At 41.6% G+C, this 20,557-nt stretch overlaps 3 protein-coding genes across 4 annotated transcripts in view; 2 read left to right on the top strand and 1 right to left on the bottom strand.

The window, feature by feature from the left end:
- Positions 1-1,236, top strand: part of mnat1 (MNAT1 component of CDK activating kinase) — a 31,604-nt gene extending 30,368 nt beyond the window's left edge. Inside the window, exon 8 of the mRNA XM_022221730.2 lies at positions 960-1,236. Coding sequence (XP_022077422.1) covers positions 960-1,080 — 121 coding nt within the window. The 3' untranslated portion in view covers positions 1,081-1,236. The remainder of the gene's footprint in view (positions 1-959) is intronic.
- Position 1,237: 1 nt separating this feature from the next.
- On the bottom strand, positions 1,238-7,297 carry trmt5 (tRNA methyltransferase 5). Of its 2 annotated transcripts, none has more exons than XM_022221718.2 (5): positions 7,180-7,297; positions 6,463-7,043; positions 5,515-5,639; positions 2,624-3,263; positions 1,238-1,510 (listed from the first exon to the last, which is right to left on the bottom strand). In XM_022221718.2, the coding sequence occupies exons 1-5, from the start codon at positions 7,218-7,220 to the stop codon at positions 1,449-1,451; spliced, it is 1,449 nt and encodes a 482-aa protein (XP_022077410.2). In that variant the 5' UTR covers positions 7,221-7,297; the 3' UTR covers positions 1,238-1,448. The 2 variants fall into 2 exon arrangements, with proteins under 2 accessions (XP_022077410.2, XP_022077416.1); XM_022221724.2 differs by having other exon boundaries at positions 7,165-7,257.
- A 35-nt stretch (positions 7,298-7,332) lies between these two features.
- On the top strand, positions 7,333-20,318 carry slc38a6 (solute carrier family 38 member 6). Its single transcript, XM_022221699.2, has 16 exons — positions 7,333-7,583; positions 9,539-9,669; positions 9,797-9,870; positions 10,368-10,420; positions 10,534-10,573; positions 12,591-12,669; positions 14,592-14,677; positions 14,750-14,808; positions 14,884-14,955; positions 15,360-15,416; positions 15,924-16,003; positions 16,102-16,202; positions 17,878-18,002; positions 19,057-19,201; positions 19,342-19,436; positions 19,582-20,318. The coding sequence occupies exons 1-16, from the start codon at positions 7,491-7,493 to the stop codon at positions 19,663-19,665; spliced, it is 1,374 nt and encodes a 457-aa protein (XP_022077391.1). The 5' UTR covers positions 7,333-7,490; the 3' UTR covers positions 19,666-20,318.
- Positions 20,319-20,557: the final 239 nt, after the last annotated feature.

Below are 20,557 nucleotides of genomic sequence, written 5' to 3' on the forward strand. Positions count from 1 at the left end.
TCACTCAAGGTTTTATTGAGTTACAAAGAAACCACTAAAGCACCTCGTAGAATCATAAAACACCAAAGCAAAATATGATCTATGCGACATGTAGTCTCGCCGACACCTTTTTCTCCGTTATCCGTCTCCTGTTCACGTAGAGCACAACTCCGTCAGTCTCTCCGAGCCTCCCCACAGGTGTTAGGTTACTCTGTAAAGCAGCTTGAATGGGCATAGAAATCACAGAGTGCTGTCTGTGCTCTTGATTCCCATTTCACTTTGAAGTTTCCCCAGCTCACAGGAACAGGGGCCACAAAGCCAGACTCGTGTGAGGGCTTTAGACCTCTCTGCCAGGACTATGGCAGGAGAGGGAGGGGGGGTGTTGTCTCAGTTGCTGGAGGACTTTGCTTTTTTAGCTTTGTAGTAAGAAACGACTAGAAAGCAGCACAGACCACTTTGTGAATGCACAGAAACTCTTGAGAAAGGATTGGAGCTGGTGGGGACACAGGTCAAACCCCCCTATACAACATGTAAGTGGAGGGGCAGCTATCACTGTGGGGACAAGACGGGGAGACTGAATTAACAGCTCCACTGTTTTTCCGTCTGCACATGAATGTGAAAATAAACAGTGACTTTTGGCTTTGCTCGAGAACCTGAAAAGGGGCTTTGGCAGGATACATCTGTAAGCACTTAAAAAATAAAAGACACCTATAATACTTTAATAGAGCCGTGTTGGAGAGGCTTTTAGTCACAAGGTGTTCCACTGTTAGTGTTTGGGTACGTCTGTCTTTGTTGATCTCAAAGAGCCAAAGGGTCCCGGAGAGGCAGAAAAAATGACCTCAAGTGTGGATTTAATGCAGAATAAACTTAAACTCGAGTTACACTCACAGGATCTACCAGCTCTCAAGCTGCCAGTCAGGCAAATTGTTTACTAAATATCTCAGTGCTGTTTCTGAGCAGAGCCTTGTGTGTGTTCTCAGGTATCTGAACCACGTGCGGGCTGCCATGCTTCAGGAAACAGCTGGAGGATACACCTCAGCTCTGGCGTGTTATCGAGCCATCCAGGATGCTTTCAGTGGATTGTTCCCTGCGAAGGGCTGAAGCCATCCAGAGCTCCTGCAGTGAGACTGAATGGACTATAAATACAGTACCGCTACCACGGTGCTGCTGTGGTGGGTGGAGCTCAAGGTGTCTGTCACTTTTTTTTTTAATGTTTTCTGTTATTTTTGTATTTAATTAAATGACAATTAACAATGAGTGTGTGTCCATCATTTTACAGATTTATTTAAAAATGAACCAACTCAGCATTTAAGAGTAACTATAACAGATTTAGGTATAAACAGAAGGAAGTAATTTACTGAGCTGAAGCTTCTTATGACAAGATGTAACATCTATCACAAGAGCGCTTGTCAATTTAAAAAATAACTCAAATGTTATCTTGCACTCCTAGTGCCAGGTTGAAATGATTATTATGTTGACTGTGTGGTTTCTTCACACTTCTGTCTCTTTGGGGCCGGTTCCTCTGATGGTTCTGTGGATACACAAAAGAAACAAAATCTAACAAACTATAACTGTCCACCAGGGTAATAAAATTTGCTCTGGAATTTCAGTGAAATCCTAAAAAAACAAATGCACAGCATAACGGTGATAACACAAATACGCTAAATATAATATCAGTACCCCCCCCCCACACACACACACACACACACAAAAAAACATCTTAGAGCTTTATTTATATTGAATATGGACCTGGCTAGTTATAAGATATCGATCCAATATTCAGCATTTTTCAAACATTTTTTGGTATTATTTTTTTGAACAATTTTTTAAACAATTCTCAAAGTAATATAAAATTGCACTAGTTTGACTTTGATGCAGCTGCCTCTCTCCATCTGTAGTCGGTCTGTCGTTTGAACAGCACTATCTGATTGGTTACATGTCTTCCTGAACAGACGATTAGCACTGAAAGATAAAAGTCTAAAAGTTGTCTTTTACTTAAAAATAATAAAAAAATATGCAAAGCATTAATAAACAAAGGCATTTTAACAAAGTTTTGGGATTGGGTTTGTTTTGTCTAAATTTGACTACAAAGATTTTCTATTTTACTGTCAGTGTACATCTGTTACGATTCTCCTTCATTATAGATAATTGGTATTAATTTTGGCACTGAAAAAAACCCTTTTGCTTAACCTCTAACTTGTGAAAAAATAATGCTTACAGAAATTACAGTTTTGGATCAAAGATATGAAAGCTAAAATTATCATGGAGCAAACTATATTTAAGTTATGTGGAAATTTATAAATTACATTTGAAGAAGATAGAGAAAATAGTTTAATAAAAAAAACATGCTTCGCTTCCCTTTCTCATTAATGTTTTAACATCTGCTCTTTGTGTATTTATGCTTGCCTTTGCTTTTTTAAAATGACTAAAAGTTAAAATATGTAGATTTTTTAAAATGTTGCAAGAATTAATTAGACAAGAAGTCTGGAGGGGATGTGAAAGTTCATTGTTAATTCATAGACCTTTCTTCCTCTGTTTCCCCGTGTGGCTGCAGGTTTTTCCTATAAATGGTATTTTCATGTTTTAATTCTTTGTTTGGTGTTCATACAGAAGCCATGATGAATTTATTGTTGGACTGACTCACCTGTGTGTTCATCATCACTGCAGTAGAGGACGTCCTTAGGGAGTATGAATCTTACACACATCATATCTTTGTTGGGTGCCACGTTACGCACAAAATGTACGGAGCATCTGTTCTCCAGAGGGAATCCGAGGCTGCAAGAAGCCCTCTTCACCACGTCAGTGTCAGGGTCATCGTTTTTAGAGAAGCCGTAGCAGTGAACTGTCGGGAGGTTTTCGTCAGTGGGAGTCTCCTGGTGCAGGAGGCCTCTGAAAGCATCCAGGAACTCCAGAGCCAAAGCGGGCAGGTTCATCACCACATGAACACTGGCTTTTCCCTTCAGCAGCGCAGGCAGCTCCTGCTTCAGAGGTCCCTGGATGAACGCTCTGCCATCCAGATTGAAGCTTCTGACTTTGCTCTCCGCCTTGTTAAGCTTGCAGTTGTGCTGCAGCCACCGATAGGACTCTGGGTTGAGATCGTTGGCTAACACGTTGGCACCCAAACGGGCAGCTGGGATGGCAAAGGGTCCCACGCCAGCAAACACATCAAAGACAGTGTCGCCACGTTTGATGAGCTGCACCACTCGCTGGTGTTCTGTGCTCAGCCGGGGGTTCCAGTAAACACGGGAAAAATCAAACTCGTATGTCACCCCGTTTTCTTTTACCTGCAACAAATACAGATGACGAATGTTAGAGACATTCCTAAAAATCTGTCAATGCTCTGAATGTATTCAAGAATATCTATTAAAAAAAGGCAACGCTATATACATATGTGTGGATCCCAAGAGGTTCAGTAAAAAGCAAATGGACTTTTCTTATAGGTTCTTGGGGAGGAACTCGAGTCTTAAACTGAAGAATCCTCTTGGATGCGAGGTAAAATGTCTTCAGGACGTTTACTGACGCTAACAATGTTACTGTGAACTTTATGACTGAGTATTTACACAGATACACACTACCAGTGAAAAGTTTGGACACACCTTCTCATTTAATGGTTTTTCTTTATTTTCATAACCATTTACATTATAGATCAGGGGTGTCAAACATGCGGCCCGCGGGCCAAAACCGGCCCTTCACAGGGTCCAATCCGGCCCGAGGAATGACTTTGCAAAGTTTAAAAATTACAGAGGTGAAAATGAATCCAGGCAGTGAACGTTGTGCTTTGTAATGTAAGTCAGCAGCTTCAGTAGAGCAGAGTTTGGTTTGGTTGAACCCTTTTGTTGATGCACTGCTGCATTTTTTATGTATAAATTTTCTGCATTTGCAAGGCAGGAGAGCTGAACCTTTTCCTTAATAATTCCCACTTTAGTTTGTGTGCTGTGGTGTGACAGGATTACTACGCAGATGTGGAAATGAATGTGAATTTCAAATAATTTCTCGATCTTGGCAAGTTGTAAAATATTTTTCAGTTCCAGATACATGTGACTAAGTGTCTTTGTAGAAACTGTGATCTGTAAATTGCCATGCACAAATGGTAAAGTGAAGCTTAATACTGTTGAAATTTCACCATTTTTTTGCTTAGGGAACTGCAGAATGTTCATAATGTTTTGTTAAAAGATAGTTCATTGAATGTGAACATTTTCAGAATGCACTTTTTTTTGCATTTAAACTAAGGGAAATATTTGGAGTTGCGTTTATTTGTAGCTTCTTATGTTATGATTTTACTGCCCACTTGAGATCAAATGTGGCCCCTGAACTGAAATGAGTTTGACACCCCTGTTATAGATTCTCACTGAAGGCATCAAAACTATGAATGAATACATCTGGAATTATGCAGTAAAACAGTGTGAAATAAGACAAAACATGTTTTATACTTTAGATTCTTCAAAATAACCTCCCTTTGATTTGATTACAGCTTTACACACTTTTGACATTCTCTGGATGAGCTTCATGAGGTCGTCACCTGAAATGGTTTTGCAACAGTCTTGAAGGAGTTCCCAGACATGCTGAGCACTTGTTTACTATTTTGCCTTCACTCTGCAGTCCATCTCATCCTAAACCATCTGCATTTGGTTTAGATCAGGTGACTGTGGAGACCAGGTCACCTGATGCAGCTCTCCATCACCCTCGGTCAAATAGCCTTTACACAGCCTGGAGGTGTGTTTGAGGTCTGTTGGAAAATAAATGATGGTCCAACTAAATGCCAACTGGATGGGATGGCATGTTGCTACAGGATGCTGTGGTAGCCATGCTGGTTCAATTTTGAATAAATCCCCAACAGTGTCACCAGCAAAGCACTCCCAGACCATCACACCACCTCCTCCATGCTTCACAGTGGGAACCATGCATGTAGAGACCATCGGTTCAACTTTTTTGTGTCACACAAAGACACGGCGGGTGGAACCAATGATCTCAAATTTGGACTCATCAGACCAAAGCACAGATTTCCACTGGTCTAATGTCCTTTCCTTGTGTTTCTTGGCCCAAACAAATCTATTCTGCTTGTTGCTTTTCCTTAGTAGTGGTTTCTTAGCAGCTTTTTGACTGTGCCAAGCAGTAATCATTTTGAATAATCTAAAATATAAAGCATGTTTTGACTTATTTCACACATTCATGTTTACTACCACATTCCATATGTGTATATTCATAGTTTTGATGCCTTCAGTGAGAAACTACAAAGTAAATAGTCATGAAAATAAAGAAAAACCATGAAATGAGAAGGTGTGTCCAAACTTTTAACTAGTAGTGTATGTCTATGTAGATACTCAATCATCCAGTTCACAGTAACCTTTTTAGCATCAGTAAACGTCTTGAAGACATTTTACCTCGCACCCTAGAGGATTCTTCAATTCAAGACCTGAGTTCTTCCTGAAGAACCTATAAGAAGAGTCCAGTTGCTTTTTACTGAACCTCTTGGGATTCCAAACTTTTGACTAGTAGTGTATGTGTTTATCCTTAATGGGAAATAACTGCACACACTTTGGCGACCATGTTCTCCTCTCCAGCCAGCACCTCCATCTTGAAGTTGCGGTAAGTGGAGTCGATTATGTTCGTCTTATTGACCACACAGGTGACACCCGGATTTTTGTCCATGATCACCTGACCTGCAGCAGAAGCAGCAAAGACATAGTGTCATTAAATGTGACTTCCTCATGATCATATCCGTCTATAAAACACTACATACATCGACTGTTTCTGTACAGACGGTGTCTACTTCGCAATAGCTGAACTAGATATCATCAAGCCAATTGTATTGTTACACTGTTGGAGAACTGTGCATGCATCGTGAAAGTATAACCTTTGGAGAAATATTGTTTTTAATCATTTTACTGAGAAACCTCCAGATATTTTGGGAAACTAAATATGGGCCCCGCTGGGGCAGCTGCTTGCTTTGCCTAGCTGATAATCCAGCCTTTTCCTAAATATCACTTCAGACCATCAGTTTCCTTTCTTCTGAGAAGGTGGTTACTTGTTAATTGTGGATGCCAATATTTTTATTAAAAAAAGGAAAAAGTCTGCAGAAACACAAACATGGCAGGAAGTATAAAGCAGGTCAAGTGTGGTCAGAGTCAAAACACTGCATTTACATTGCAGGACAGAAATACTCAGATGCTTCAATTTTGCATGTAGCTGAAGTTGTCTGTCATATTTGACTGCAGCTGCTCATTGTAAACGCAGTGCCAAACGTGATACAAAGATAGCTGAAGAAATCAAAGAAAGATCTGGTGAGACGTGGCAAGTCCTTTTTTATCTTTACTGTGATGATTACAAAAATTAGGTCCTGCATGTCACCACATCTTAAAGCAGGTGATGACTTTTGTTAAAACACCAAATTAGATTTAAAAAATGTGAAAGAATACCAAGATAAGCTGATACTTAAATTTGTCACCACCTCCGTTATTTTGGATGTAAATCCCTCTTTGTTACCTATGAGGTTCTTGTATGGGAGCTGATGGTCCCTCAGGTTCATGTGAGCGATGTGTCCCACCCGGCTGAACGCAGAGGTCACATCTTGTCCTTGAGGCAGCACAGCCTCCAGCACTTCTTCACTCTTCAGGTTGTCGTAGGTCAGCTTAAGCTCATAGTAGTGCAGCTCCTCAGCAACACTAAATGACCTCAGAGCTTCAGCTTCGGCCTCACTGAAGGAGCTTAATGAGGACACTCTGTGAGGGTCCAAGAGGACTAAACGAAAGTCACTGCTCTCCTCTTTGTCTTGAATCACTCTGGGCACACCCGGGCGCTGGATGGTCGACTTTTTCAGACTCTTTACGACTTTATTAAGGACCCCAGTTGACACCCGTAGGGCTGGGACTGTGATGGTCTGTGTGAAGGCCTCTTTGTCCAGGGAGGTCATCCCCCGGACCTCAAGAGGGGGTCGGTACAGCTTAGGCTCCATTATGGGCTTCAGAGAAAAGACAAGACGGGCTTCAGACCAGAGGCTCTGGTGCACTGCGACTGGTTTCAGGCTCCTGTGAGTTTGTATAGCTGCTAAGGTTCTGGTGAGGAATCTGTGGAAACAAAAACAGCTGTTACTGGATAAAAAAAAAAAGTGAACACGCACATCTGAAGTCCAATAGAAGTGCACGCTTTAAAAACACAAAATGTACTACTAATGTCGCAAAAACTCACATTCAGAGAGCTCACCTCAACATCCTCCGTCCACCGGCATGCTTGAACTGCGTCATCGTTAGTGGACTAGAGCTAGCAGGTGATTGGACAAACCAGCGGAACGTACGTTTCTGATTGGACCGATTTCTTCTGACGTCCCTCTATGCGACGGAACAGAGAGGCACATGACGGGACTGATCAACAACAACAGTGAGCAGCTGAGATTGATAAGAGGAGAGTTTTACTACTGTGGTTTAACAGAAGATGGTTTCGTAACTCTGCTGCCTTTACACTAACCGGAATCTGACGGTTTGCTTCGTGGAGTTTGTGTGTTTGAATCTCTGACAATGAGTGGAAATAGCAGTGATAACACTGACTTTTATTGTGAACAAACCGCCGGGGAAACAGAAAGCGACGAAACTGAAGCTTTGTTGAATTATGTAAGTACGAAGACACAGCGACGACACAGTGACCAGGAATATTTTCTGTAAAGTGGTTATAAAATGTCTGTGGACAGACATCACATGCTTGTTCTAAACTTCACAATTTCAGTTTCCTTTGTTTTCTGCTTCTGTCAGCACTTCGAAAGTCCAGCCTGAACAGAAACTAGACTGTGAAATTAAAATAGTTATTCTAAGCACGTATTCATAGTTTAGTCCCTTTTTTAAGTTAATGTGAAATTTAGAATTGAGATATTCTCAGATTTAATTCTAGAGCTGTAAGAAATAATCGATTATCTGCTTTTTGGATCAGTGAGATAAATGACGGAAGAAAAAATCTCTAAAATCTAATTCCAACTTCCTAAATCTGAATATTCTGTGGTTTCTTTAGCAAACAAGTTTATAAAGCTGTGCTTCATAGGCGATTTAAAAAAAAAATCAGTATATGTAAAAGATAAAATACAAAATAAGGCAGAATTAAATTGAATTGATTAAACTAATTAAATAAAAATGGGGAAAAAAACATAACCAACAAGTAGAATAAAATTCATGCAAACTGTCTTGGACAGTTAAAGCACCATGAGCTTTCCAAAGGCTAAGCAATAAATTCCTTAATTTCATTCATATTAAACTTAGCTATTTTGAATGACGCCAGTCAAATTTAAATGGTAACTTTGCAGACTAAAAGAATCAGCTTTTGACAATATGTGTAGTTTGTCTTCATTTGTGGAACAAAAACTACTCTTCAGGTACTCCTCAGTAATAATACAGCAGCCACAAGTTTGGTATCCTCAGTGGTAATTACAGCCCATTCAAACATGTGTCGATGACGCTATAATCCCTGACTATTATCATTTTTGGAGTTGGTCTCATTCATTCTTACCAGTGGTTCATTCTTCACTGTCAGTGTGCACTAGCAGTTCTGCATGGATAGTAGCTTTGACTACGAATTGTTTATATAGTCTGTTTCTATATGCAAATTGTTTATTGGATGAATTCTCTCTTGGAAAACATTAGGATATATTCAAAAGAGGTGATCTATGTGATGTTTTTGTGGGATTCATTAGTTGCAGCGAGTGATCAGTCACTGCAGCTGATGCTTTTATGTGGCCAGAAACACATGCACAAAGAAGGTGGTGACAGCAGAAACCGACATTTGATTTAATGACAGATTGTGATGTCATAATACTGTCATAATTCAGCCACACATGGTGAAACATGTACTAAACAACTTTATCATGAACATTTTGTCTAAATTAATTGCCATTCACCAATCAAACTCCCGTCACATACAACACACAAAAAAACTAGTATGGTGAGCTTTTTTTTTTATTGTGACCCTGAACAAGAAGAATCTGGTTGAAAATCCACCTGTTTGTATACATTTATTAACTTATGTCACAAAATATTTTCTTATTTGTGCATATTTGTTTTAAAAGTTGCCTTTTTTGTATTTTCAAATCTGTGAAAATTTTATTTGCTGTATTTTTCAATGTATACTGCCACCAGTCTATATTGTCACCCATGTAGTGTCAGTTTACTTCCTGTCTTTCAATACTGTAACACAGTGAATCAGACTTAGAGGCCTGCAGGTCAATCCAAGCTTGTTGTGACACTGACACCAGAGTTGCCACTCGTTCTGTCCAGGATATCCCCCATTACAGAGGTCAAGCAGTTTGGGCAGCTCCCCTTATCCTGAGCTCAGGCAGCTGTCCCACAGCCAGCAGCTCAAATCCCACCCCATCCATTCCCATTTCCATTCCCTGATCCTACATGCCACTGCAGTGTTGTTTCATGACATCCATCATCAGCGCCAGCCAGTTGTTCCTAATACTGTCATGAGCGTTTCTCCTAAGGCTCTTACAAAAATAATCACATTTCTTCTTCTGCTCATTTGTCTTCATGCTCACAGTTTTGCCTCTTCATCAGTGTGTTTACATCTGCTGTGTTTGCAGGCAACAGTGCAACCCAGAGCCAGAGGAGCCTCCTTCGCCTCATCTGTGTTTAACCTGATGAATGCCATCATGGGCAGCGGTATACTGGGACTAGCTTATGCGATGGCTAGCACCGGAATAGTTGGTTTTTGGTAAGAGTGCTCCCACTGCACAGTCTCCCACTGTACTTTTTAAATATAGGACAGCTTTTAAAATTAATCAGACATAAATACAACTGTATGTAAACTAATTTATGCTCCATCTCCCTTTTCTTTCTAGTATCCTTTTGCTGCTGGTGTCTAGTCTGGCAGCATACTCTATACATCTCCTTCTAAAGCTTTGTGACCAAACAGGTGAGAGACTAATGATGCACACACAGTCTAACTTTAGATAATGCATCCGTGTGGGTTTATCCTGGAGCTTTTATCCAGGCTGCACACCCTAAGCTGTCCCTTTTCCTTTTCTCATAGTTAAATTAGGGTGTCGGCAAGCTAGCAGATACAGTATGTTGTCTGTTCAATGACTACGTTGCCCTTTTTGTCTTTAATTATTAATTGTGTCCTCACATCACTAAATCATGTGAGGTTTAGGATTAAAAGTGTAACTACAGGTCAGAAAAAATAAATGCATGCTTTGAGGCCCCAAATATGAAAATATACCTCTTCTTTTAAAACATTTTTGTCAGAAATATTCTTTTGCTGGGTACAATCTTTTTATTACTTATTTGGAGCCTAAAAGTGTGCGGTGTACTGTTTTTCTGACCTATTGATTCCTTCTCCGTTCCTGGTTTGTGATGTTCAGGGCGTCCTGCCATGATTTTAACATATGATTGTTTTTGGTTTGACTCTAGGTATCAATTCATATGAGGACCTTGGAGGGAAAGCCTTGCAAAAACCAGGAAAAGTAAGTGTTGACTTTTGGACTGCTCTGTGCAGAGAAAAAGTTCACACACTTACATTTTCAACATGAGCAGGAAGCTTATTCCCCCATAACAGCCTTTTTAAAATTCTTTTTAGGTTCTGGTTGGAATTGCTATTCTCATCCAAAATATTGGTGGTAAGTCGGCCTCCATTTCAATGTGCAGTTACATGCATTATTTCTGACATTTTGGACATAAACCGATTTTGTGGTTTTCATAGAAGCAGAATAGTGGAGAGTGTGAGGAGTGGTGCAGGGTCAGACTCTGGACAGTTTATTCTGGAGGCAGATAGTGCCTCCTGCTGGTTATCACAGCGCTCTGTCTGGAGGTTTCTTCACTCCTGTAGGGCTATTATCTGGATTCACTGATAACCTCTGACCCTGTAGCCGCTGTCCTCTCAGCCCTGTCCCCTGGGCCTGAAACATGACTTCTTCTCTAACTGATCGCTGATGGTAAACCCGCTCCCACCCCCTGCGAGTTGAGTAACCTAATGGGACCCCTCCCTTTATTTCCCCTCCCCCCTTACTTCTCTCTCCGTCTCTTACTGCCGTCTCTGTTCATTCCTCAGCCACAAACTGTACGTCTCAGACAGCAGAGAGCTGAGGTGATAGCTCCTCTGCAGTCATTAGTGGCACGGCTGAGTGGATTATTGCCGTGCCCTCTGGTATGTTTGTGGTTTTCCCAGCATGGGGCAGTATGTGTGAGAGCCAGCACTCCAGCGTGCATCTGCCTATACCCCGGGCCCCTTTTATAAGAGTGCAATTAGCCTCACTCTGGGTAAACATTCATCTGCACTGCCAAAGGCTGATGGGCCAATTGACCTTAATTACTGACCAGCCCAGGGCTCTCACAGCCTGCCTCTCCCCGTGCTCTTAATGAAATGAAAGTGGCTCTGTCTTATGTTGAACACACTCTTCCCACTGTTTGCTGACCACACACACAACCTCAATTTTCCTTGAACTTTACATACATGCTCATTATTCGAATATGTTTTCTTACCACTTGGCCAATAACAGTCCTTTTTCTTCACTCAAGGTCCTTTTTATTGTTTAGAGCTGTAAGTATTATCCCTCCAGGAATTCCTGCAGAAGTGTTGTTGTGCTCACAGTAACCAAATGCATGAAACTAAACCATTGCATCATGCCTGCTGCGTGATCCCTGTCAGTGTGTCTTTATTCACTTGTGTGGTTGAAAACAAAAGGCTTTTTTTGTTGTCATGGTTTGTTTAAATTGATGGATGAACTTTTGCAGGCAACCTTTTGTTGGCTGCTACACTAAAGCAACTGTTGCCTCAGAATAACCTCGTATTGACAGATTCTAGCGCTTGTAAATGGCAGTAGTTTATTCTCAGAGAGAGAATGTCCTTGTGTCTGTGTGGGCTGGAGGGTTATTGGAGGAATTTTCTTTTATAAACAAATACAGGATCTGAGGGATTATGGCGAGGCTTATCTAACGGCGAGTGCAAGACCTGCCCCGGGGCAGTAAGGTCCCAGCTAACTCTGGCTGTGCCTGGCTTCACAAATCTAAATCTCCTAACACTATCTCTCTTTATGACTAACCACGCACTGCATCTGAATTCCCATTTTCAGATCAGACATGTTCCCTTCTCCTGGTGCTTTCTCTCCTTTCTCTTTTCCCTCCTGGGGTTTTTCGGCTGGTATGACTTTCATTAAGTGACCCCGATCTTCTCTCTGATTGGCTATCTAAGCATATGGGGAAGTATCATGTTTCTTCATGAGGTGGGGAAGGGGGAGAAGTACCTGGATTAGCGTCAGAGATCATTATTGTTAGAATTCCTGCCCCCCTCCTCACACTTTGTCATCCTGGCTGCTGCTCACAGCCTCCAGCAGTTGGACGACCTGCATAATGTCTGCTCCTCTACACAGAGGGGCTTTGCTGGTGATCCTGTTGAGCTGTCTGTCCCTCCCATTTGTGTTAAGTCAGAGTGCTGGTACCCCCCCACGCCGCTACCCTCCACATTGTCATTTCCTCGCTCTGGAAAACACATCATCATCACACAGCACTTCAGGATTGCTTGTGGCAGCCTGCAGTCATCCTCTGTGTTTTGATTCAGTCATCTGGTATGATTGTGGACTGTTTTACTGTTTATGTAGAAAACTTTCTGAGCCTTTTTTCCCCACTCTCTCCCCTCAGCCATGTCATCCTATTTGTTCATCCTGAAGTCGGAGCTTCCTGCAGCCATCAACAGCCTCCTGAGCCCACACAGCACAGGGTGGGTATATGCAACGCTGTGAGCTCCCTGCTTCGCCAAAAAGCGAATTTAGCCCAAAATCCATCACAGCTGCAGCAAGAACCGAGTCATCCTTTTAAATTAACTCCACTAAGATAAAGAATGAGTCACTCCTGCGCCAATGATGTTGTAGATTATACCTTTGGCCTGCAAATAAGTCAAATTTGACACTTCTGCACCACAAAACTACACATACTGGAATTAGCAGGGCAATGAGAAAAGCATGAATAATGCGGTGGAAGAAGATCTCTCAGCAAACCACTGTACACGACTAATACTTTCTCTGTGAGCGACTGGAGGGAAAACTCTCTGTCTGTTGTATAACATGAAGCATGCCCACAGGAAATGTATTCATGGTAGAGAGACATTCATCACCTATCAGCAGCAGCCAGTCTTTCACTGGCCTACGTGGACAAGCCTGCAGATCCTCGGTCTCGCAGAGAAATCTCCGGCCAAGAATGTAACTTCTATCAGTTTATTATTGGCCACAGTGGTTTAAGCAAGGGTTGTAGCTGCTCTCAGCCCTATCCGTCAACATCTGACTCTTCTCCACACAGCTGCTTTGTATTAGTGCTCTCCTTTCACCCCCCAAATCTCTCACACATGTTCCCCGGAATCAGACTGATACAAGGGGATATCAGTTTTGCCATTCTAATTACAGCTCACTGCTGAGGGAAACAAAACATTTCTGTTAATGAGTGGCTTTGGGATGTTAACAGACGCACTAGTCGATTCCATCAAAGCCTAAATAAACGAGTTGTTTTATATTAAAACGCATTACTTTTTTCTGGCCCATTTGTCATAATGCGGCAGAGCGAAAACAAAGTTGCTCTGCCGTCTTTTTGTGTTTGTGCTAACGGCCTCCATGTCCTGTTTCTCTCATCGAAGCCGAAGGCATGGACAGCTGTGCATTCAGGGTTGTGCTGCGTTGGCCAGATTTATGCTGATCTTCAGCACTGTGTGGAGAACGACTCAACTGGCAGTCATACTCCAACCTTAACTGAAAGCTATCCTGCATCTTGTTAGAGCGTGAAATGTTCCACATTTCATGGGTCTTCTCGGTATCCTGTGCTTTTACAGTAAGCCTGGAGCCTGCTGAGAAGGGATCCTAATGGTGACTTACTTATTTATTTCGTTCCATCCTCGCGTCTGTGAGGTGAGGAAGAAGGTTGATTAAGATGCAGTCGACTGCTACGCCTAAACTCAGGTTGGGTTGGACACGAGGTCCTCCTGACGTCCATTCACAGAGCAGGAACAGTGTAGACGCAGAGACAAATCCATCAGCGCCAACGGTAACGCCACAGCTGTGAAACTGCCAAACAGGGGTCAGTGGGTGTTGATGTGGTCGGAGCAGGTGCTGCTGACTCTGGGAGCCCCATAAAGAGTGGTGGAGCCAGTCCCTCATGACCCCACGCTGCGGTCCAACATACAGCAGCGCCATGCGGCACCCTCTCCACCCGACCCCGACCCCAGCGGAGCCAGCATGCCTTCCACATGTGTCACCTCCAACACCACCACCACCCCTCCTCCACCTCCTCTTCTAGCTCCCCAATCCCGTATAAACCGCCAAGGCTATCCCTCAGCAAAGGAAAATATTATTCCCCCTCTCCAAAAACCCCCGGCAAGTGAAATGCGGTCTCATCTGATGGAGCGACACAACGTTTGCATGTGAATTACATAATTGTTATGGTTTGCAAGAGCTAAAGCCCTTAATTCGTACCACATGATGAATCTGTCGCTCCGTATTTGAGCACGAAATGGAGACAAATTTCCAGAGCCGGCCCATCTTAAAACAGAGGAAGATTAATCTGCGCTGTCCCTGATGTTTCAGGACCTGGGAGATGATGATGAGAAATGTGGTTTAATTCAACGTAGACCTTTCATAATTCATGCATTTTTTTCAGAAATCCCTGGTATGAAGATGGCCGACTGCTTCTGATCCTGGTGACACTTTGTGTTGTTCTACCTCTGGCAATGTTGCCCAAAATTGGTAAGTTATCAGATTTAGTAGCTTCTTGGTTTTCTGCTGACTGTTGAGTTGATCTTTCTCTCTCCCGTACAGGCTTCCTGGGCTACACCAGCAGTCTCGCCTTCGTCCTCATGCTGTACTTCGCCGTTGTGGTATGTTTTGACATAAACCTCCAAAAATCCATCTGTTTCTTCCATTGCTGACTCGTTGCTTTGTCTCATCTTCAGATCGTCGTGAAGAAATGGTCCATCCCCTGCCCGCTGCCTCATAATGTGACCACCCTCTCAAGTGCTTTCCAGGTAGCAATAAACAGCCTTTCTTTTAGCCGCTACACACATACATAAAATACCGTAGGTCTGAGGTAGGTAGTCTGGACCAGACGGCCACGGCTACAGGATTAGGAGGAAAACCCAGAAGACTGAGTTTACTGATTGCACTGGCTGATGAGGACCAGAAAAGGCTGCAGAGAGCTGCCAGGCCTGAAGGGAAGGAAGTCCAGGCGACCTTACCTGATCCTGGAAGTGCACTCTGACCTTTGGGATTATACAGACAACGCTATAACTTTAAACCTGGAGTGGGTTTACTCAAAGCTCTCAGCTGCAGCGACAGACTGGAATTCAGCTTTCTCTTTCTGTTTGCATCACTACAGACCTCCTCTCCTCTCATAAATATCATTCCCCCTCTGCTCTTCTTGTTTCTCCAGATATCAAATTCGTCTGACTCCGAATGCTCACCCAAACTTTTCATCGTCTCCAGTAAGGTACGCACATGAAACCGGTGTTTTTCTCTGCACCGCACATGCGCAGGCTTTGAGGTGTCAGTGAGAAGTTGTTGAATGCAGGTCTGCAGCAGTTGTTTGACTCTGATGACAGTTCACACTTTCACCTATGAAGGTTGTGGAACTCGAGCAGCAACATGCGGCTGCCATTCACATTGCTGTTATACGTAAAGGCCATGTGTTCATGCCACACCGAGAATTGCACTTAGCACATGTGGCAAAAATAACTTTATACTGCCTTCTCAGAAGATGACTAAAAATATGCTTGCATGGTACTATAGGTGTTTATTTACCTCTTGTAGTACAGCCTATGTTTAAAGGAAGTTGTAAGAACGTTCACGCCGTAATCTTGCACGCCACACTCAGCAGTGCAGACGGTAATTACTGCTATACAAACTACACCTTCACCCACCTGCCCCCTTGCTCTTGTGTCGCAGTGTAAGCTGATAATTTGTTAATGACGGCTGTGCTGTGACTGATGTGTTGCAGAGCGCCTTCGCCATCCCCACCATGGCCTTTTCCTTTCTGTGCCACACGGCCATCCTGCCGATCTACTGCGAACTGGACCGGTCAGCACCGCAGCCTCTAACTTTTTCATTTACTTCCACTTATAGTCACTAAGCCTGCAGATCACATGGAAACATTCCGCTCACTTTGTGTCTTTCAGTCCTTCCAAGGCCAGGATGCAGAATGTCTCGAACATCGGCATCAGCCTCAGCTTCCTGGTTTACCTCATTTCTGCGCTGTTTGGCTACCTCACCTTCTACGGTAACCCTACAGGGACACATCACCAAGATGCCACATCCGCAGATTGATTGCTGCGTAACAAACACTGATAAACATTTAAGAAACTGTAACAACACATGACACAATGCAGTTGTTGAGTGTATGAAAAACATAATACAAGGGGCAATCAAACACATTCGGAGACTGTACCTACAAGAATCACCATGCCTGATTTAAATATGGCTGCCATCACGATCAAAGTAGTCTCCTTGTGCAGTGATACTCTGTTCCTAGTGAAGTCCTGTCATGTTTGCATGTCAGGCACCTTCTGCTATCGGTCAATCTCCTCAATCTCCTTCATTGTGTTGAAGCAAAGATCCTTTACTTTGAATTTCTTCTTGGAGAAGAGGAAAAAGTCACAAGGAGCCAAAGCTAGCAAGCAGTGTGAGCGGGTGCACATTGCAATTGGTGCACCCACATATCAACAGTTCAGGTAATTTGCACCAAGAATTCTCTGGGAAGGAAAAGAGTTTTTGTAATGTTTACTTCTCAGCTTTGGTTGTCTGCAGCGTGAGCCTGAAGGCAGAAGAGGGAAGTCTTTGTACTGTGGGTGACCGCTGTCTGACAGCACAGTTGGAGATTGATTTAAAACATTTCAGTCAAAAGTTCTGACAAGCTTCCATGTTTGTTTCCTGTATTTTTTCCTTTTGTTGACAATGTCATTTTTATATTTCAGATTTAGGTTACTAAACCAGCAGACAACACTGAGCCCAAATAGACTTTATAAAAGGACTCCATAAGAAATCCACAGATGTTGGAAAAAATCCTAGTTTTCTGAGACGTTAAGGGAGCTGCTGTCTATTTTTGCGCTTCTCTGTTTATATCAAAATGCAGTCTGTTATCAGTGCTTCTCGCCAGATATTTATCAGTATTTACACACTCTACCTTCTGGCTCTCAGTGTGTGAGCTGGACACATCTTTTGTTTTTAAATGTATTCAGCTGCAAATTAGCATCATTACAGCATATTAAAGATATACAACTGAAGTGTAGCAGTTTTCATTATGTTCCAGAGAATTACAAGGAAAGTATCATCTGCAGACGTCAAGAAATGTCAGTTATTATGGTATGCAGTGTTTCATATATCATATATTACAAGACTGAGAGGATTTAGAATCAAAGTGAGCTAGCGGTTGTTTAATCTGTTAAAAAGACTACAACCACGGTCAAAATCAGTAATTAGGGATGTATCGTATAAAATCTGATTAAAAACATGCATAAATAACGCCTTTGCAAGTGTTTAGCTACCATCCACAATCTTCAGTGCAAGTCAGATTTTTAAGATTTTTAATTTTTTTGAAGTTTTATGACTGAAAACTGAAAAAGGGTTTAGAAATATCTTGATTTTAGAAAGCAATGCATCTTTATCTGGTTTCTCAAATCATTTTATTGTCAGCGATTTTAATGCTAATAGCCTGATGTAATTTAAAGTTTCAGCATCTGTAATCTTTAACGCCACTGTCGCGTGTCTTGAGGCAAAGTCATCTCTCAAAGATCAACACAAAACACAGGACCAGTTGTTCAGCACAATAGTAAAACATAAATACCGTCCAATATTTCCTTGCCTTTTATCAGCTGCTTCATCAGAGGAGCCTGTTTGGTCCTGTTCCACCTGTTAAACCGCAGTGTTTCCTCGCTCTTCTTTCCTGCTGCTTGTAGCTTATGTGGACTCTGAGCTGTTGCTTGGTTACGATAAATACCTGCCTCGAGACATCCTGGTGATGACGGTGCGGTTGGCCATCCTCCTCTCTGTGCTGCTCACTGTACCACTAATACACTTCCCTGTGAGTAGACCGACTTCAGAATAGTGCTCATCCTTCATTTTTTTTTGGATCCCTTATTGAAATGTTTGGTGCTGAGTAAAACAAGAAATGGTTGAAGGTGCTAAATTTGTAAACTTTCCTTTTCACTCCTGGTGGTACTGTTGTGTCATAAATCACTCTTAACATTCTCCTGCACTCTGACTGCACTCTCGTCTTGTTTTCCTAAGCCTGTGGTATTTCTTGGTGTACTTCTTCTATGGTTTATTATATAATTAGGTTGATTTCATTGGTTATGTCTCTTCTTTTTAACATTTATCATTATTACTAAAAAAAACTATCTATTATATAAATAAAACCCGTTAATGGTGCCAAAAAACCTATTATGTATTTACTAGTGCATCTCCAAGAATTATAATATTGTGGTAGCCTTATTTTTTATGTAATTTAATTCAGAAAGGTAAACTTTCATATATTCTGCATTCATTACACTTAAAATGAAATATTTTGAGCATTTTTTGGTTTTAATTGCAATAGTTATGGCTTGTAACTCATTAAAATTAGATCCCCAGTGTCTGAAATGATAAGAATGTTTGCTAAAATCAATAATAATAATAAAAAAGATTTACAATACAAAATTGGTCATCTTCGTAAATTTATGTTCATTTATCCACTCCATACTTGGTTGGAGCTCATTTGAAATAAAATGTTAGAACATGTTGAGGGAGGGTTTTAGCTGTTGGACAAAATGATCAAAGATGAAATCTAAAAATGCTTAACAGTTTTTACTTTCTGTGAAATGACTGTGGAATACATTAAACCTTAGATAGAATATTCTGAATTTTTTCACAGCATTCTATGTTTTGGCACCAGCATCGTGATGAAATCTGTATTAACTGCATGTCTGTGTTTTGCTTAGTTACTATTTGACTGCTAAAACAGTCAAATCCTTCCTCTGCTGTCAGCATGCTGTCCCTCCCAGTCCTCACCGCACCGCTTCAGACGAGTGCTCAGAATCTCACTACATCTTCTGTGATTCCTTCTGGCTTACTGAGCTTTGTGTGTGTTGATGCTGCAGGCCCGTAAGGCTGCCGTCTTGCTGCTGTTTGGAGGACGAGCCTTCTCCTGGCTCATCCACGTCATCACAACTCTAACCATCCTCAGCGTGGTGCTGATTCTGGCCATCTTTGTGCCTGATATCAGACAAGTGTTTGGAGTAGTAGGTAGGTGATGCTTTTAAATATAGGAAAATAAAGGTTTGTTTAATGAGATATTATCATAATTTTAAATGTGTTTAATTTTGCTGTCAAATGTGCAGAAAGTTGTGTGTGCAGTTGTAATGCTTTTCATGTTTGCTCTTCAGGATCAACCACATCCAGCTGCCTGTTATTTGTTTTCCCGGGAATCTTCTACCTCAAGATCAGCAGCCAGCCTCTCAGATCCATGGATTCTGTCGGGGTAAATACTTACAATTCAGTACATATCAAGAGATCAAGCTGCAATCATTTACATTTTTACATACATTTTTTTGTTTGATGACTTCTATTGTTTTTTTTTAACGAGTCCTTTTGGTGTAATTGGGATGCTCTTTTTGTCTCTCTAGGCTATATTTCTTGTGGTCTTCGGCTTGATTATGGGCGTCATCAGTTTGTCTGTCATTGTCCTCACATGGGTAAAAAGCTCCTAACCTCCTCTGGGCCCCTCAGTCCCAAATCACATGCAAAGAAGGGAAATGTGCACCAAAGAAACTGAATCCTGAACAAAGAAAGGGAACAAATGCTAACCAGCATCTCCTCAGACACTATCTTTATAGTACAGTTGTTCTCAGCACTACTTCAGTGTTTTTTCTAAGTCAGAAACGCATCTTCTACATGCTGACTTTTAGACTACCAAATTCATTTTTTAAATCATGCTGGAACAAATGATGAGTGAGGCTGTGTGATTTTGTATTTTTCTATGTGGATGACCATGCACTTTATGCACGACCAGGTACGCGTGTTTGAAAATGTTGTTGACCACGTCTGAACCATAAATGTACCAAATTTATTGCTTTTTAACATTTTGTTTAGGACACACTTTCACAGATACATTTTGATATGTTTTTGTGCTTTAATTTATGGCCAAATGTTTTATTCACTTTAATGATTTGAAATTTAAGCATCTTGTTTTCATCCTTTTTTTCATGCATTGCTATTTCTCCTAGACTCCAAGCTTCAGGTATGAATATTTCTGCAACTTTTCTTTCCTCAATGAATGTGGTAAAACCTAAATAAGTACTGTAAAATCATTTGTTACTTTTCTAATTACTGGCATTAAATAAAAGAGAGATTGTTTACCTAATGACATGTCTGTTGGCTTTTTTTTTTATCAGTGTTGTGGGACGCACATCAGTCAAAACACATCCATGTGTTTGACTGGTAGGGACAGCACTGAGGCTGAGGCCTGCTCCTCTGTGTTTTACTGAGCGTTCAGCCTGCAGCTAATGAAAGCCACATGCTCTGTACGTTTCTAATCATGATGCTGTTTAGATTGTCTTCATGCTGCCTCTGGAACCTACAGTCACCCGACTGCTGCTTTTA

Source organism: Acanthochromis polyacanthus, chromosome 1, assembly GCF_021347895.1.
Source record: "Acanthochromis polyacanthus isolate Apoly-LR-REF ecotype Palm Island chromosome 1, KAUST_Apoly_ChrSc, whole genome shotgun sequence".
In the NCBI taxonomy this organism is placed as follows: domain Eukaryota; kingdom Metazoa; phylum Chordata; class Actinopteri; family Pomacentridae; genus Acanthochromis; species Acanthochromis polyacanthus.